At 48.6% G+C, this 16408-nt stretch overlaps 1 protein-coding gene across 1 annotated transcript in view; it reads left to right on the top strand.

The window, feature by feature from the left end:
• Positions 1–9809, top strand: part of RPH3AL (rabphilin 3A-like (without C2 domains)) — a 32371-nt gene extending 22562 nt beyond the window's left edge. The window contains exons 6-8 of the mRNA XM_009882697.1: positions 1720–1833; positions 2679–2861; positions 9775–9809. Of these exons, the coding sequence (XP_009880999.1) occupies positions 1720–1833; positions 2679–2861; positions 9775–9809 (332 nt within the window). The remainder of the gene's footprint in view (positions 1–1719; positions 1834–2678; positions 2862–9774) is intronic.
• Positions 9810–16408: the final 6599 nt, after the last annotated feature.

Raw genomic sequence — 16408 nt, 5'->3', positions numbered from 1 at the left:
TGCTGAGGTCCTTGGCAGAAATGTTTGACAGCTTGTGCTTACCTGTGCAAGGGGAGGGATGCCCGTCCTCCTGCCCTGGGCAGTGTTACAGGGTTTGTAGCTCTGAGAACTGCATGTAGTGAATTTTAGGGCTGATACAGCGAGATGAACCGACAGCTCTCTTTGTTACCCTATGGTTGTCACTTTGTAACACCGCATGCACATCCCTCCTGCGCCAGGCAGCACCAAGAGGTTGGGGACTACGAGTCACGCGGCACAGCACCAAAGTGGTTTGTTCAGTAACAAAACGTGGAGCTCATTTCTCATGTGAATGTGGGCTTATAACTACGTCATGATGAATATAAAACAATAGTGGGGGCTTCCTTTTTCTACAGTGGAGGCTGTAGGTTGCAGTGTTGCCTACCCTATATTCCACATAAGCCAATATTATACTTACTCCCAAGAATTGTGACCCACGATTTGGAATGGCTTCTGAGCTGCCAGGAGAGCTGGTGTCTGCCTTCATCAGGCGGATAAATGCTGTAGGTGCAATCCCTCAAACAAAAGACAGCTATTTTCCTGTTACCTTCCTCCTCAGCGCCATCACTTCTGTTCTGAGATCAGGCCATTACAAAAACCCAGGAGCTGGAAAAACACCTTTCTCATTTTACCCAGAGCAGCTGGCAGTGGAGTTATCTTTTACAGTGGTATAAGCAGGAGAGGTGCTTGCATAATTCCATGGTAAAGTGGAAAAAACCTGCCAATCTGTGAAGTTGTGTCTGGCAAACTGATGCTCCTTCAGCTCTTGTGGAAACTATGGAGGGTGGAAAGCAGCAGGATTGGGGCCAGAATTTGGGGGCAGGAGGGGGAGGGAAGAATGAGAAAAAGCAGCCTTGAAATGGGGGAACAGTCTCCTTGAGGAAGAGGAGGGACCATTGGGAGCATAGGAGTAATTTAGTTCTGGGTAGTGTGCTGATGGGATGAGTGTCTGCTGAATAGACGATGAGCTAATAAAGCTAGTTCTTCATGTAATCACTGCAGGGTTTTATATTTGATGTGCTTAGTATTTATCTGGTGCTTTTCTCATAGATCCTGGAGCCTTCACAGAGGCCCTGCTGCATTTGAAACGTGGCTTGGAGGAAGCCAGCCCCTCTCCCCACGTTACTCAAACGTGGATGCTCTTATGGTGGAGCTGGGACCCCTTCACCTGCAGCTGAGCAGGAACCAGCCTCGTACCCAGCCCAGCCCTTAGTGTGTTGCTCTGGCGTGGGAGATGGCAAATGGCATGAGGAAGGGGCTCGCTGGCATGCCAGCACAGGGGTCAGCGGGATCGGAGCCCAGCTCCCACACCAGCCACGCTGCAGGGCTCTTGGCTTTGTGGCAGGGAGCTTTGGCCAGTAAAGTGTGGTACAGGGGCGGTGTGGTCCCCATGGTGCCAGCCAGGTTTGGGAGAGGACCACTGGTGGTGTGTGCATCTGCTTCAGGTCCTGGCAGCACTGGTGTATGTGCAGTGGAGTTATAAATCATCTGTAAAAAGTAAAAGCACATCAAGTTCAAGAGGAAGAGTGAACAGCTGTGGGGAAACTGCAGGTAGGGCTCCTTTTGGAGAGGGAGAAAGTGATCAGCGAGTCAGCATTTGTTCATGTTTTATTTGGATCCATCTGGCACCCTCTTTGGTAAGTGTTATGAACATTGTGAATAACCATCTCTCTCCTCTCCTCCCACCGATCTTTTCTGCAGTGGTTTCTAGCGACAGTGAGAGCGACTCGGAGTTCAGTTCCTCCAGCCTGGATGACAAGCCTTTACCTGTGGGGTCAAAAGGCTCACAAGACAGAAAGCACCAAGCAGGACTGGGTGAGGAGTTGCTATTCCTTGTGGCTGGAGGGTGAGAAGTGTAAAGTGCTTGAATGTTTGGCTCTTGGTACCGTGAGTTTTGGCTCAGCTGCTTGCATGCCCTACGCAGGTGCACCCCACTGGCTTTAGCTGTGCCAGGTGGGGATGTGGTCCTTTCTCACTGGAACAGTATGAGTGGATCAAACTGGTGGCGAGTTGCTCTGTTGCCTGCAGCCTTTCAAGGGCTGGCTCAGGCTGAGAGTTGGGGTGTTTAGCCTGGAGAAGAGAAGGCTCCGGGGAGACCTTAGGGCCCCTTCCAGTCCCTAAAGGGGCTACAGGGAAGCTTGGGAGGGACTTTTTACAAGGGCATGTAGTGACAGGACAAGGGGGAATGGCTTCAAACTGGAAGAGGGTAGGTTTAGATTACATATTAGGAAGAAATTTTTCACTCTGAGGGTGGTGAGCCCCTAGTGCAGGTTGCCCACAGAAGCTGTGGCTGCCCCATCCCTGGAGGTGTTCAAGGCCAGGTTGGACGGGGCTTGGAGCAACCTGGGCTGGTGGGAGGTGTCCCTGCCCAGGGCAGGGGGGTTGAAACTAGCTGATCTTCAAGGTCCCTTCCAACCTAAACCATTCTATGATTCTAAGGTCTGCCCTTGCAGTTGGGAACTGCTCCTGGCCACCTGGCAGCATGTATCTGGTCAGCTCCTCGCTCCTGACTTTATAGCACTGGAATCGCTGGTGCCATTTTAGGAGTAGAGCGCGGGAGCTGGGTTTTGACCATGCCCCTGAGGGTGCCTGGCTGGGAGTAGCCCAGCATCTGCACATGCTTCCTTCCACAGCAGCATCTCTCTGTTGTGTCCCTGCAGCACCCATCGGGGAACCCAACCAGGCCATGGGCAGGGCGCTGGGGAGCACCCACTCCCTTGCCCTCTCAGGGAGCCACAGCAGCCTGGGCAGTGAGCAGGGGGCTGCCCTCAGCGCCACAGAGAGCTGCCAGAGCCCCCAGCCAGTGGATGGGCGCGACAGCGATGGTGGCAGCAGAGTACCTGGTAAGCTGAACCTCTTCTCTGGGCAGATCCGTGCCTTTGGGGCTGACTTCCCTCGAAGCACAGCTTTCTCAGAGGCACACCTGGCAAAGCTGCAGCCTGGGATCACCTTTCCCTGCTGCTTTTCTCATGGCAGATGCTGTCACAGCATTACAACTCACTCCTTCCCTCTTCCCCGCGTGCAGAATCTATTCTGCAACATGAGTAATCGTCTGGGGTGGGAGCTGCCTACACCCACCTCCAAGAGCAGCCGTAGCCTGGGTCTGTCCCCATGCAAAGGCCCGGAGCTCCTACCTGCCCTGCAGAGGCAGCAGAACAGATTGAGCTTTTACTGAAGCAAAGCAGAATTCCAGCAGCTTTATGAAACTGAATAAAAATTTTCCTAATGTTAGATGGCTCTTAAAGCCAAGCATGGCTCTTCCCAGAACTCTGCATTACAAAAAAAAAAAAAAAAAAAAAAAAAAAAAAAAAAAAAAAAGAAAAAAGAAAAAGACACTTTTTCCCCCTCAACAACCTTGGAACAATTAAGTGACTGTGAGCAGAGGCTGCTATCACATCTGATCTGGAGCAGCTGAAAGAGATGCAAATGTGTTCTCTCTGCGGTTCCTGCTAATCTATTCAATAACCCCTTAAGTTATCGTTTAGCGCCGCACCCTCCGTAGCGCTCCTGCCGCCCTGTGAACTGCCACTCCTTTTGTTCCTGAGCCTGTTTTGTGCTGTGCATGCTGAGGCGTAAATTGGATTAGAGAGAGCAGGTTTATCCTTTAGTGCAATATAGAGTCATAGTCCCCCTCCCCACGCTTCCCGCTAGAAATAACCAGCATAAAATTGTTTCTCTGCTCTTCCCTCCCTCCCCAAGTTTCAGACATTTGGAGTTTTCTTTAATTTTAGTTTTTGCAAAGCAAATCAGATGAGTGATACTTCTGCTCTGTCCGTCCTCTCTCTGGATTATAGTGCTGCCCCAGACGGGGTTTATTTTAAGCCCCTGTTGGCTGTGGCATTAGAGGCAGCTGATTCCCGTTGTGTGTTGGCTCTGCAACCTGCTGGAGCCGAGCAGCAGGTTGTTCTGCGGGATTGAATCGGGTGTTGGTGGATAGCGGGTGTGACCCCTTGGATGCTTTTTCTGCTGGTGCTGCATGGCTGTGCTGAAATCTGGATGGACGCACACCTGGGCAGTGTGTTTGTACAGCACTTAGCACTTTGAAGCTTTCCTGCCAGCTGTTCCAACTTACTGCTGCGAGGCTATGACAGTGCAAACAATACCTCACAGACAGAAAATGCCCTTTTCCTGCCAAAAAGCTTGTATGCAAAGCTTGGCACAAGGGGTCAATGCTTTCCAGTGGGATCTCTCCTTGCTAGAAGAGGGAGAAATAAAAATGACAGGCAGCATGGACATATATTTAAAAAATGAAAACTATAGCAATCTCATGAGCCCAGTTAAAATAGTCCCCGAGATGTAGAGAGGATCCTGCTAAGGAAAAGGTTAAGCCAGGTTGGCTGACTAGAGAATATCTGTAAAGATCTTTATTATGTCTGGGGTCATTTATTTCCCAGTCTTCCTGCAGAAGGGGCTGATTTGTTCAGACCTGGTGCTTGCAGCAGTGAGTGCCTTGGTAGGAGGCTTCCGTGTCCCCTAGAGCTGGGGGAGGGAGGCAGAGAGACTGCTGCTGTGAGTTTTTCTGTTCGTGTGTGCTGGGAGGGGGGGATGAAGCTGGTGGTGTTTGCAGTGGACAGGCACGGGCTTGGGAACTGGTGGAGGGTGGTAGCAAGTAGCGTTCTCCGTGTTGTGTCACATCAGGGAACCAGCCACCAGCTGAGCATCCTCCTGGGCCAGGGAGCTGCTACAGGCTCACAGGGAGTTAGATGGCACTGTGGCCGCAGGAGGTGGCAGGATGGGCTACAGAGCGCCTGGCCTGTCTTCGAGCTTGTCTTCTGCCAGCAGGAGATCTCACACTCCTTTCTGCAAGATGAGGGCTGGTGTGGCAGAGTTCAAGACTTTACCAAAGGTCTCTGCGAGGAGGTGAAGCTGGAACCTGAGCATGTTGTGGGAGGCACATGATGTGCCCATGTGGTGTTCGCCACAGCTGTGTGCTCTGTCCCACACTGTGGGTCATCTTCAGCACTTCGAGGTGGGGAGGAGAGAGGGAAAGTGAGTTTGTTTTCCCTCCAATGTGTTTGGGATGTGGTCTTGCCTCCATGCAGCGAGTAAGCAGCAGGGGTAAGCGGGGTCAGCGTTCCTTTACTCTGAGAGCACAACATGCCCAGCTGGAGAGATGCTGCTGCGATGTGATCTGTGCAGTGAACTATTGGCAATCACAATCCGTTGCATATGAATTTGGTAATCAGCATTACGCAGTGATGCAACTTGCATGGCCTTATGCTCTGTGCAGCTCTGTAGCAGGCGGTTTGAGCAGATCAGACATCCAGGAGGCTGCAATACTGAATGCCCCCATGCTTTGCCAGCAGCCTGGCAAGAGCAGAAAATAAAGAGAAGAGCAGAACCACCACTGTAGTCCCCTATGAAGTGTCCTGCTCTGCAGAGGGGTTCACGTGCTCTGGGATGCTGGAGGTCTGGGACGTGTAAATGCTGGGAGCCTCGGGGCAGGTGGCAGTGCCTCTTCCTATCTTTAGATCAGAGCTTCGTCTTTCTGGGGCTTTTTGTGATGGGTACCTCTGGATGCCACTGTTTGCCAAAAAAAAAAGCAGAGGCTGCTCTTCCTGTTCATCTCGCTAGAGAGTGGTGGAGGTGATGAATGCTGTGTGTCAAGACTGGAAAAACTCTTTGCTGCATGCATCTCCCTGCTTGTGGGACAGTCTCTGTGCTCCGCTCTGACCCAAAAGTAGAGCAAGGGGCAAAGATCCGTTCTCATTTAAACTGCTGATCCTCAGCTGCAGAATGCGGGCATTAAAGGGAGATTTTGTTGTAGCTTTTCTGAAAGGCTCTGCAACTTTGTAACACTGTGTTGGGAGCAATTTTTGCTCATATTAGCACCTCAGGTGTTGTTCTACCAGTGACTTTCTTTTCGCTTTTTCTCACCTCTGCTCTAATTCCGCTCTCAAGTGCAACTTTGCAGAACACTTTAGCATTCTTAAATCCCAGGCCACAGCCAGAACAGGGGTTTACAGAGTGGTACTGCAAATGCAGCTGCTCTCATAGTCCTTAGCTCTTTAAACCTGAAGACCAAGACAACAGCATGGTCGTGTGGCCAAGGGAAAACAAGGAGCTGTTAAGAAGAGTTTGCAGGTTTCCAGTGTGTTGCTCCAGCTCCGGCTGGGGTTTGGTGAGGCAGATAATGAAGCCTGGGGTTTGTCATAAAATGACTCATTGTCAGAGCTGCGTTGGGATTTAGGCAACCTCAGCCCATGAGCCAAAGTTGCGGAAGAGAGTGGTGAGTCGAGAGGCTGCCAATTTTTTTTTATTATTTTTTTTACCACCTGCTTTCAAACCTTTTCAAAAGCATCATTTTTTGAAGGCCTGGTGTTTCTTCTTCTTCTGAAGCTCCAGTTCCTGGAGGTGCCCGCTCTGACATGATAGCTGTTAAGAGGAAGGTCATGCGCTGGTTTTCCCGGAGAATGTTTTAGCCGAAAGAGAACAAAATTTTCACACAGGAAAGAAGCCCAGTCTTTCTTTTTCCCCTTACTTGCCCGCAGCTAGGGAGGTGACTCACCTTATTCTGGCTGCACAGCTGATATGTTAAGAGGTGCCTCAGTTAAAAAAGAGCAAAATCCTTAATCATGACATATTTATTAAAGAAAGGGAATATTAAACAGAATTAAACAAAGAAATCATCAATATCTTACAGTGGTTTTCATTAGCCCGTGGAGAGCTTTTAACAGAGATAACATCTTTGAGCTTGGACCTGGCCGCTGCAGGGGGTAAATTAAGAGCAAAAGGCATTTCTTCTCAGCTTGGTAGCAAGTTCTGTTTTGGTGGATCTCAGTTAATGGGGTCCTCCATGTCTTCTGAGGACCTTGTCTGAGGAATGGGTCAATCGTGTTTGGCATTCTGTGGGTCACCTGAACTGCTTGCTGGCAGGACATGGTGAGTGAGCTTGGCACGGGCTGTGGGGCCAGAGAAGGCTCTAATTTGTGCTTAAAAGAGGAGGTTTGAGAAACAGCCACAAGATAAGCTAACAAATGAGTAGCATACTTCTGAGTGCAAATCACAGTCTCCCCCTCTCTGCTTGTTTGCCAGTGTGTTGTTTAAATCATTAATACTTAAAGAGCGGTACAGCAGCTGGCAGTTAAACAGAGCCACGTTAAACAGTGGTGGTGCTGAGTCTGGGAGCTGAGGCAATGATGGCAGCGCCTGGTGGGGTATAAGAAACATTGTGGCTTGCAGTCGCAGGGTGACGCTGGCTGGAAGGACCTCCAGAGGTCCGCAGGTCCAACCTGAGCCCTTCTCCCAGGGTGCTGAAGCTGCAGCTTCTGGATACCTCCCTTTGGCTGCTTGCTTTGTAGCTGTCATGCTGGGAGAGGCTGAGCAGAGCTGAGAAAAGGACCTGGAGCTGAGAGAGATGGGCAGGAAATGCTGCTTCCAGCTCTCCTAATTTGGGGAGATTTATGCCCTGTCTTTCAGGAATTGACTGGATTTAGAAATGAGGTGGTGTCGCTCTCTCTGTGGCTCAGTGCCTCCCCAGCTGGGCTAGACATCAACTTTTGCTCATAAATATTCAAGCTGTTAATACATGAGACAAGCAGAGCCATTCTGCATTATTTTCATGGCAGGAAATTCTCAGGCCATCTTTGAAGTTAAAGCATTAACATTTATTTTTTTCTTCCCTTCTGTTTCTCAGATGTCTCTTTTGCTCCCTCAGGGATGATGAGGAGGTAACATTTTGCTTCAGTGGGTCTAACTACTCCATTCTATGTAGGAAGAAAAAAAGTTGTCCTAACAGTAATTAGGCTCTAAATGGGATAGTAATTTCTTTAATGACTTTCTTCATGGCAGTCTTTGGGGAGGTGACTTTTGTTTTCCTGTGCTTGGTGAGAAAGTTACTTAAATGTTTTCCAGCTGCTCATTCCCTTGTCCTTTGCTGAGCTACAGCAAAACAGTGTAGTCTTCCCAGGCTGGTGTTGCAGCAGGGCAGAATAGGTGGACAACCACACGAGAGAGCTGTGCTCACAACCCCTGCTCTTCCTGCCTCTGCCTTCGGCCTCTGCCTGCACTGAGGGCACAGGATAAGAAGGAAAGAGGGGGTCAGATGTGGAGGAGAGACCCTCACCCTCAGCCAGCCTCTCTGCTCCAAGCCTCTGCCTCTTGCACTAGCTGCCTCATCAATCTTTGGGCACTGCTGTTTGCCCCCCTTTGCTCAAAGCTTCCTGCCCACAGGGTTGAGTTTTCCTGATTCCAAGGAGGTTGAGTTGTCCCTCTTCCACAAAGTGAATTATGCCTTCATGGCTGAGAAGTTTTGAGCCATCTCTGCCTCCTCGTATTGGTGGTGCTGAGCACCGAATAGTCCTGCTGTATTTACAGATAAAACATGTCTTTGAGTAGTGACAGCATTAGGAAATGATTGAAGGCTTGCATTTGTAAATATGAACTTCAGAAGAAGTATATGCCCCCTTCCATGTTTTAAGGAATTAAAATATTTTCGTCCTCAAGTGGTAGAACCAAAACATTTGCAGCTCTTTTGAGTCTGCCTTGAAGTTAAGTGAATAAAGGCTCGAATACCTAAAGAATAAATTACTTTCACTATTTCTGTAATTCTTTATGGAGTTTTAAATTGAAGACTTTTTCCTTGAAAATAGAGGCATGACAAAGACTCATTCTCTTCCCTCTTTCACTCAATATATCTGGAAACAAGTCTGCCGCTGAAGATGAAACTCCTATTTTTGTGCCTCCTTTCACATTGCAGAGGTCTGTGCTTTGGTCTTTGATCAAACGGCCTGTCTGGCCTCCTGCCCCCACGTCCTTAGACTTATTTTCTACCCTTTGCAATACGTTAATTCCTCGCACTTCCAACTTTCTATTCAGCATTTTGCACAAAGCACTGAGAGCAATAGTTGATGTAATCTTTCAAAACAAAGTGTAAAGGAAAGAACATGGGAAGTCAGTAATATAGAAGTTAAAAGTCTGGATTTTGGAGTCTTTGTAAACACATTGAGAGGTTTTACAGCTTGGGAGGCTATCTTTCAACTGGGATGTCGGTCAATAGCTGGTGGGAAGAATTTGCAGGACTCCCTGTGCCTTGAACAGCAGTGACTAGAAACATCCCCTGTCCTTTCTCCAGGAGTCAACATAATTTGTGCACCCTTCAATTCAGAGAAGGGGAAAGAAGTTAGTATTGGCCCGCCACTGCCTTAGGGTTCTCCACATTTCCAGCCCCGCATTTCACTCCATGCGCTGGAATCAGTGTGTCCCAGCAGACCCTGAGTTTCCCCAGGGGCTGCTGAAGTGATCAGCTGAGGTTTGTTTAGTCAACATGAGCCATAGTGCCTTCTGCAGCAGAGCACTGTTGCCCTGCGTCCGTCTCCAGCCATGGGCAAGGGCTACATTCTGCCGTGGCTCCTGTCCACAGCCCAGGCACACGGAGGGCACGAGGGTCATGTGGAGGACCTGCTCTGTGGCATGTAGATGCTGTCACCTGGTTTGGAAACCTCTGAGAACTGAGGCATGGCTTTTTTCTGACTTTGCCGTTTGAGGGAAGCATGTACAGGAGGACCAGTTCTATCAGTACAACTCCTTCTTTCTCCTTCTTTCTGTTTCTTTCTCCTGTCTTTTCTTTCTTTAATGAAGTTTAATGGGCCCTGACTGCTGACAGAGTGTGGAGTAATGATGCACAGACGTTCTCTTCATTATTATTTTTAGGAAGCTCTTAAAATGGCACTGAGCATGTAAAAGCAATGTAAACTAACTTTGTCTAGTCTCTCCACTCCTTTCCAAACAAAAATTTTGTCTTTATATATTTTGAAGGCAAACGGTGCGTCCACACGAGAACACGATGCTGATGGAGGTGATGATAGAGCTGCTTTGCCTGGATCCAGCGCTCGCCCCTTGCCCGCTCCTGTACACCTCACTCCAGACAACAACTGCTGCCAGTGGTGACTTTATGATGCCAGCTCTTGAACAGGCATTAGCAACGCAATGGCACCTGGGAAAGCACCTGCCTGTCCTCCCTGCCTCACTGACCTGGTTTATGTTTTGGTCTGGTTCCCTCTTCTGCTGACTGACACGCACTTTGGGGTGCTGCTCAGAGAGGGGTGCCATGCTGTGAGGCTCTGCCATGGGGTCCAGACCTGTGTTTGTTGGACAGGGCACACAAAGAGTTCACTGGAGCTGAAGAAATGTGTGCTGCCTGCTGCTGTTCCTGGCCTGCCAAGCCCAGCCCTGCGTTCAGCTCCTGTCTTTGCAGTCTTCAGGAGAAAGGGAAGTTCACTCCTGTGTCCCTTAAATGGGGTGTGAGGAGACTGCAGCCTTTCTACTGCAGCCCAGGGGTGGATTTCCCTCTGTGAACCCCGAGGGTGAGACTGGGGCTCCCATTTGCACTTGACTCCCATGGGCCCAGGGTGTCACCCCTTGTATTTGTCATCATTGTTCTGGTTTGAGTTGGTATGAGTTTGGTGGGGGCATCCTGGATCAGCTGGTGACGTTGTGCTCCCGTTCACTTTCACTGAGGTCTTTCTCTGCCATAGGGCTGTCTGCTCTGGGAGACACTTTAATTAGTTAAGAAACACTCAAAGAAGTTTGTTATGAATTTTTCAGTCCTCCTGGCTGTATACTGTCCTGTGGTGAGGGTGATGTGGGGTGATGAGGGTGATGAGGGCAGTGGGGTCATTGGCAGTGTGTGTGTGCTACAACTCCTGGTGGGAGAATGTCCACCTCCCCACGGCCCAGCTGGCTCCCTTTGCGTATCCAAATCGGATAAAAACTTTCATACTGCTTTATCTTGTTAAGCTCTGCAGGTTCTCCTCTCACATGCACACCTTGTCAGCTCTTCCATGAGCAGGGGCCTTTGTTTTACCTTTTTCTTCCAAGTCTTGGGCATCTGGCTGACAGTGATGGTGTCATCATGAGTCAGGCTGTAGAGAGCTGCGTGCCCTGCTCCTGCTTATTCTCCAGGATGGACAACTTCCCTCCGAGGCCTGAGAGATGAGAAAAATCAAATTATCTGACATCTCTAGAGCCATTAGATCTTTGAGGGCCTGAACAAAACCCACAGTAGGCAAGATTTTTATTAAATGCTTTGGATTTGACCTGTCTTTTGCTGAAGAAACAGTATTGCTGAAGTATTCCAAAAATTTCCCTCTGAAATAATGGATTTAAAGGCAATTTCTGCCTGTTAATGTCAGCCTTTTCCCTTGGTTATTACTCTTTCATTCTGTTCTCCTTTGCTGCTGGGCACTTTGTGCGCATGTAGTATATGGTCTTACAAATGGCTGCAGTATGAAGATAAATGAGATTGGGTGCTGGAACACTCTAACAGGAGATCGGAAATCAATCCTTGACTTTCTTTCTAAATGAACATGGTCCAACAGAGGACCGTTCCCTTACTGCTATTCCAGCTAATACGCTATGGCACGTTGCTGGGAAAATCCTTCCAGCTCTGCCTCCGTGATCTGTTTCTGCCCTTTTAAAAATGAAAACAAAACCTTTGTATGATGTGGGCTCTTTGAAATGGCATAAAGTGAAACCACTGAACATGGGCTTCCCAGCATCGGTGCTGAAGAGAGCAAGGGATGATGTTGTTCTCCACTGAGGGATGCTTTGTGTTGTGGTCTGTGTCCAGACCATTGAGACTCGACCACCTGCATCTCTGAAAGGGGTAATGCCAAAATTGTTAACTGTTTCTGAAAAAAGTAAATCCAAAAGTCAGCTTTTGCTGAAATGCCGGTATGTTTTCAGAGCTGAAGTCATGCTGTTTCTTCTGAGATCTGTAGGGTCTTCAATTGCTGAAGTGTTTTGCCATCAAAAAAAGTCCTGTTTTGCCTTGGAGCTTTTGACAATCCTACTGAGGCTGTCTTGCTTGCGCTGTCATTACCGCTGTGCCTCAGACAGCCTGGCCTGCCAGCCTAAGTTAATTCTATAGAAGAAGGAGAAGGAAAAAGACATTTAAAAATTGACTCCATTTTCTTTAAACCTGTTACTTTCTCATCAAAAACTCTGCACTGACTTGGAAAGAGTTTTTAAAATTGAGCATGTCATTTCTAACTCTTCTTGTGTTTCTTGTGCTTCATTCCCAGGCAGTGCAGGCAGGTCAGACGTGTTTTCACCCCGACCCTCACTTCTTAGGGCCGTTTACCACACTGTGAGTTGCCAGGTCTGCACAGGAACCTGGTAATCCTTGCTGGCTGACTGCCGCTTTAAGGCATGAGTTCAATTTTTAACTGAGACTAGATTTTATAAAACACACTGAGATAAATTTGGGACTGCTCTTATACCAGTGAGACTGGAAACCTTTCTTTCTTACCTCTATATTTTACCTCCATGGAGTAATTCCACCTGAGTTTGAACCAGAAGCATTCAGTCATCTATGGAAAGACTCCTCTTGGATCGAGGGAAGGATCTAGCCCAGAAGAATGTGATCACCCACGTATGAATGTGATAGAGGAACATCCACAGCTCTGTGCACATATTTTCTGTTAAAGACCCCTTTTCTCTTTGTTGCATCTCTCTTGGTTGTGTTTTGTAGCTTTGGTTGGAATATTACCCGAAACCTGTACTAGTTGACTGCCTTTCTCGTTGGCTTAAAGTGGGCGAGAAAGGCTCAGTGAATAGTGCTCAGTCTGCTGTGGTCGTTTGTGTTTCTTTTATTATTTTGTTGTTCTCGTCTCCATCCCTTACAACTTCTATGTAGTGTTTTACTACTGGAAACAATAAAGCTTTGGCTCAGTAACAAACGCTTGCCATTCTTGAAACAGTAAAAAGTTTTTTTCCATTCCCAGGTTGCAGATACTCTCCAAATTGTTGGGCTGGGTCCAGCGAGGAAAGAAAATAATCCAGCCAGTGGAATGGTGATTCACGCGGCTGGAGCGTAATTGAATTCTGCACTTGAAACTCATCTTTTGTCTTGCCCCTCTTTGGTACCTTGTGCTGGTGATGACAGGGGGCACAGATCTGCTCCTCAGCCCCTCTGTGGAAGGTTTTCCATGTTGTAACCACTAAGCATAAAGCCATACTGCTTGTCATTCTGTCAAGTGCTGTCTCCACGTCCTCCAAAGGCTTGTCACTCTCTCTGGTTTGACAATTGGGGTCCATTTAGCTTTGCCTACAGAGAAGCGTCTATGCATTGTTCGCCAAGCGTGTGCAGCCCTGGCTGATCTGTGTTCCTTTCCACGTGGCATTCAGCTTCAAGGTTTCAAATGGCTTTTTAATCTGTTTTTGCGTTTCCCATTTTAAAAGCGCCTTGATAATTGCTGTTGGGATTGTTTTGCTGGGGAGCTGCCATTAGTCCAAGGATGAAGCGTGTCAAGGACTAACCACCTCTTACGTTGTTCCTTCCCCCCTCCGCTTGCCATGACAACAACCAATATATGGGAAAGTCAACTGCGGGATCTCTGAATCAGAAACACTGGCCATGGATTGCGAAGTTTCCATGTTTGCTTTTTATAGTTATAGTTTGAGGGGAAAGTGGATGCTTTCCCGGTGGGAACCATGCATATTAGTTCAACGTAGCTGAAGCAAATGGTCTACCAGCTGGTGTTCAGACAATGTGTTTCTGGCCATTACTGAATTGGACAGGGAGGGCCCTGGACTATCAGCTGGAGTGCTTGGACAGTGACACAAAATGGCAGATAATCTCTGCAGATGGCTGAAGTTCATTTGTAAAATAAAACTTAGCAGCAGTTCCTCTTCTTTCCTCCTCCCCATCCCCCCCCCCCGAAAGATGTTTCCTTCCAGGGGAGAGGGCTGGTGGCAGTGATGTCTCACCAGCCCAACTCTCCCATTTCTTCCTGCCACCACTCCCATCACTTTATTCCTCTCTGCTATGGAGACTGATCTTCAGATCATAATGCCTTGTTTCCTCAGGTGTGTGTGATTCAAGGAGAGTTCAGGGAAGTTTTTTTGAAGGGCTGATGCTGCAATGAAATAATGAGACTTTCAGCAGGCACAAGGTGGCAAGTGAGAGGTAAGCATCTTGTGGAAAACTTTTATCTTGAGCTGCTTGTTCAAATTCCTTCCTGACCATTGCCTCTTATTAGCAGTAAATTCAGGTAGTGCTAGAAATGCCAGCAATGCTTGAGAGGCACGAGATGAGGATTTTGCCATGTAGCTCCATGGCAGTGCAGAGACAGGAACACGATGCATGCTGCCTGCCAGTGATGTGTGGCAGCCACACAGGCAGTCACACACATCCTCGTACACCCCTGCCCTGCACCTCTCTCCTTGCAGAAGTATTTCCTCTCGTTATCTTCATAGCAAAACACGAAGGGAGCCAGGCCAGCCCCACGGCTGGCGTAGCACGCTGCTGCTGGCCTGTGCCCCGCTGCCGAACAGTCCCTGGAGATGTCTGTGCAGCACCCGAAGATGCTGCTCTGACCGGTGCCTGGGAGCTGCACCTTTGAGGGATGAATTCAAATCCCCTCGACGTGGAGGGCTGTACACGTTCACCTCCACGCTTTGCAGAGGTTCTGTGGGTTTGTTTGAAGGCATCTGTTGTGTTTCTTTTTCCTTCCACTGATTTCTGTCTGGCACTGGAAGCTGTTTGTAAAATCTTGGAGGGATTATTGCTCTTGTTTTCCCTCTCTGGAATGAGTGGCTCTGCATGATGTGTTCATATTTTACCAGGAAGGATGGATTGTGGTTTTGAAGTATTTTCGTTGTGGACTGTATCAGTTTAACAGCAACTGTTACGCTCTGATCCCTCTCTCAGCCCTCAGCTATATGCCATTCCCTTCCCAGGTGCTTCCCTGTTACCCTGTAGTTGACCAAATGCAGCAAACAGACATCACCACCTCCCTTTCTCATCAACTCTCCTACCAGCCTAATCACTGTAAGTAGTTATTATCTGTGGCTGGAAACTTGCTGCTAATCAGGACCTTATCAGGGCCATCTGGGCAAGGGGTGCTGGCAGAGACACTTCCCCCTCCTGAGTGTGACTGACTTCTGCTTTCAGAGGTAGCTCTGACTAATTATCACAGGACTGTGGATGATTTTATTTATTTGCAATTATACACCTCTGCTCTGGCTGTCCTATCCTGTCGGAGCAACTCTTCACATGTAGGAGCTGCCCTGGAGCAGCTGCCTTCTGGGCTCGGATTTTGGGGCTGGGTGGAGAGTTCACATCTGGAAGACTGGTCCTTGCTTTGCAAGGCCATGCTGCTTTGTGGTGACAACCCTGCACAGCATCCCCCACCTCAGCGCTGTCTCTGGGCTGGATATTTCTGAGGCTCGTTCACCCTCAAAAGAATCCCCAGACTGAACTAATACATACCCAGCCCCTGGATGGGGATAGCAGCCAGGTCACTGAGAGTGGCTGAGCCCAGCGTTATTTATTTTTCTGCGGTGAAGCCAAGCTCAAGAGACGTAAGAAAATCTCTGTGAACAGCTGAGCCCCGCTGTGGGAGAGCAGGGGGCAGGATCTGGGCAATCATCACGCCACTGACAGGACAGACCTTCATCTTCAAATGACACTCATGCAAAATTAAACTCCTCCAAGTAATCACACCATGGCCATTAAAATGGTGCCTTGGAGGACAGAAAAATAAACTGAGAAGCACAAATTAGGGATATAAATCTTTCTGGCTATGTCTGGGAGGTACCTGTTTAATTAGCATCATTGAGCAGCCTTGATGTAGTAAGTGCTAAGTAGGAAACTTGCCAAATTTTCCCTGTTTTGATAGCAGGTGACTTGTGTTCTGTTTGAATTTCCACCTTGTGATTGTTTTCCTGTACTTGTCGGAGTTGTTGTGTTGTCTGTAGCATGAGGAATTAGCTGCTGTCACCTAGGCTAATCAGATGCCACTGCACCAGGGAGCTGCCTGCGCCGTCCTGCCTGAGCCCTCTGCAGTCATGGACGTCTTTGCATCCCAGGCCTAAGGGATTGCAAAGCTATTTCAACAAAGTATTGTGTGGTGCAGTTCATGTATTTAATCATGGTTTTTGGTTCCTGTCCTCCCAGAGCGCAGAGGTCACTCACCAGATGGAAATTTTAGAAGAAGGGCTCTCTTTCCTGCTGTGTTGGAGGAAGTCTGGGGAGGGAGGACAAGCTCTGTTCCCTGCAGAGGACTCGGCCACGTGGCTGGGATACAAACCCAGCTCCCCTCCAAGGGGCTAAACGCCAGGGCTGCCTCGTGTCGGGTTGCTGTGAGCTGCTCATGCTTTTCTGCACTGCTTCCAGTGCTGCCTCAGTGAGGCAGGACCCCCAGTGCACCGTGCTGAGCCTGCAGAGCCATATGTGTTGGTCCTATGTAAGGGATGATCCTCAGGACACGGAGGAGCCTTCTGCCTTGTGTCGCCTCTTGGACAGCTCTGCTATGGGCTTTGGAGGTTTATTTGTGTGATGAGTAAGAATATCTTTGCAAGGATTTGGGTTAGGGAGTTACTGAGCCTTTGTTTATGTATCACCCCTGTGTTTTCCAGCGCTCTGATACTAATTAGAACCACTATA

The sequence above is a fragment of the Charadrius vociferus genome, unplaced genomic scaffold (genome assembly GCF_000708025.1).
Source record: "Charadrius vociferus isolate BGI_N301 unplaced genomic scaffold, ASM70802v2 scaffold793, whole genome shotgun sequence".
NCBI lineage: Eukaryota > Metazoa > Chordata > Aves > Charadriiformes > Charadriidae > Charadrius > Charadrius vociferus.
This window is presented reverse-complemented; position numbering and strand designations above follow the sequence as displayed.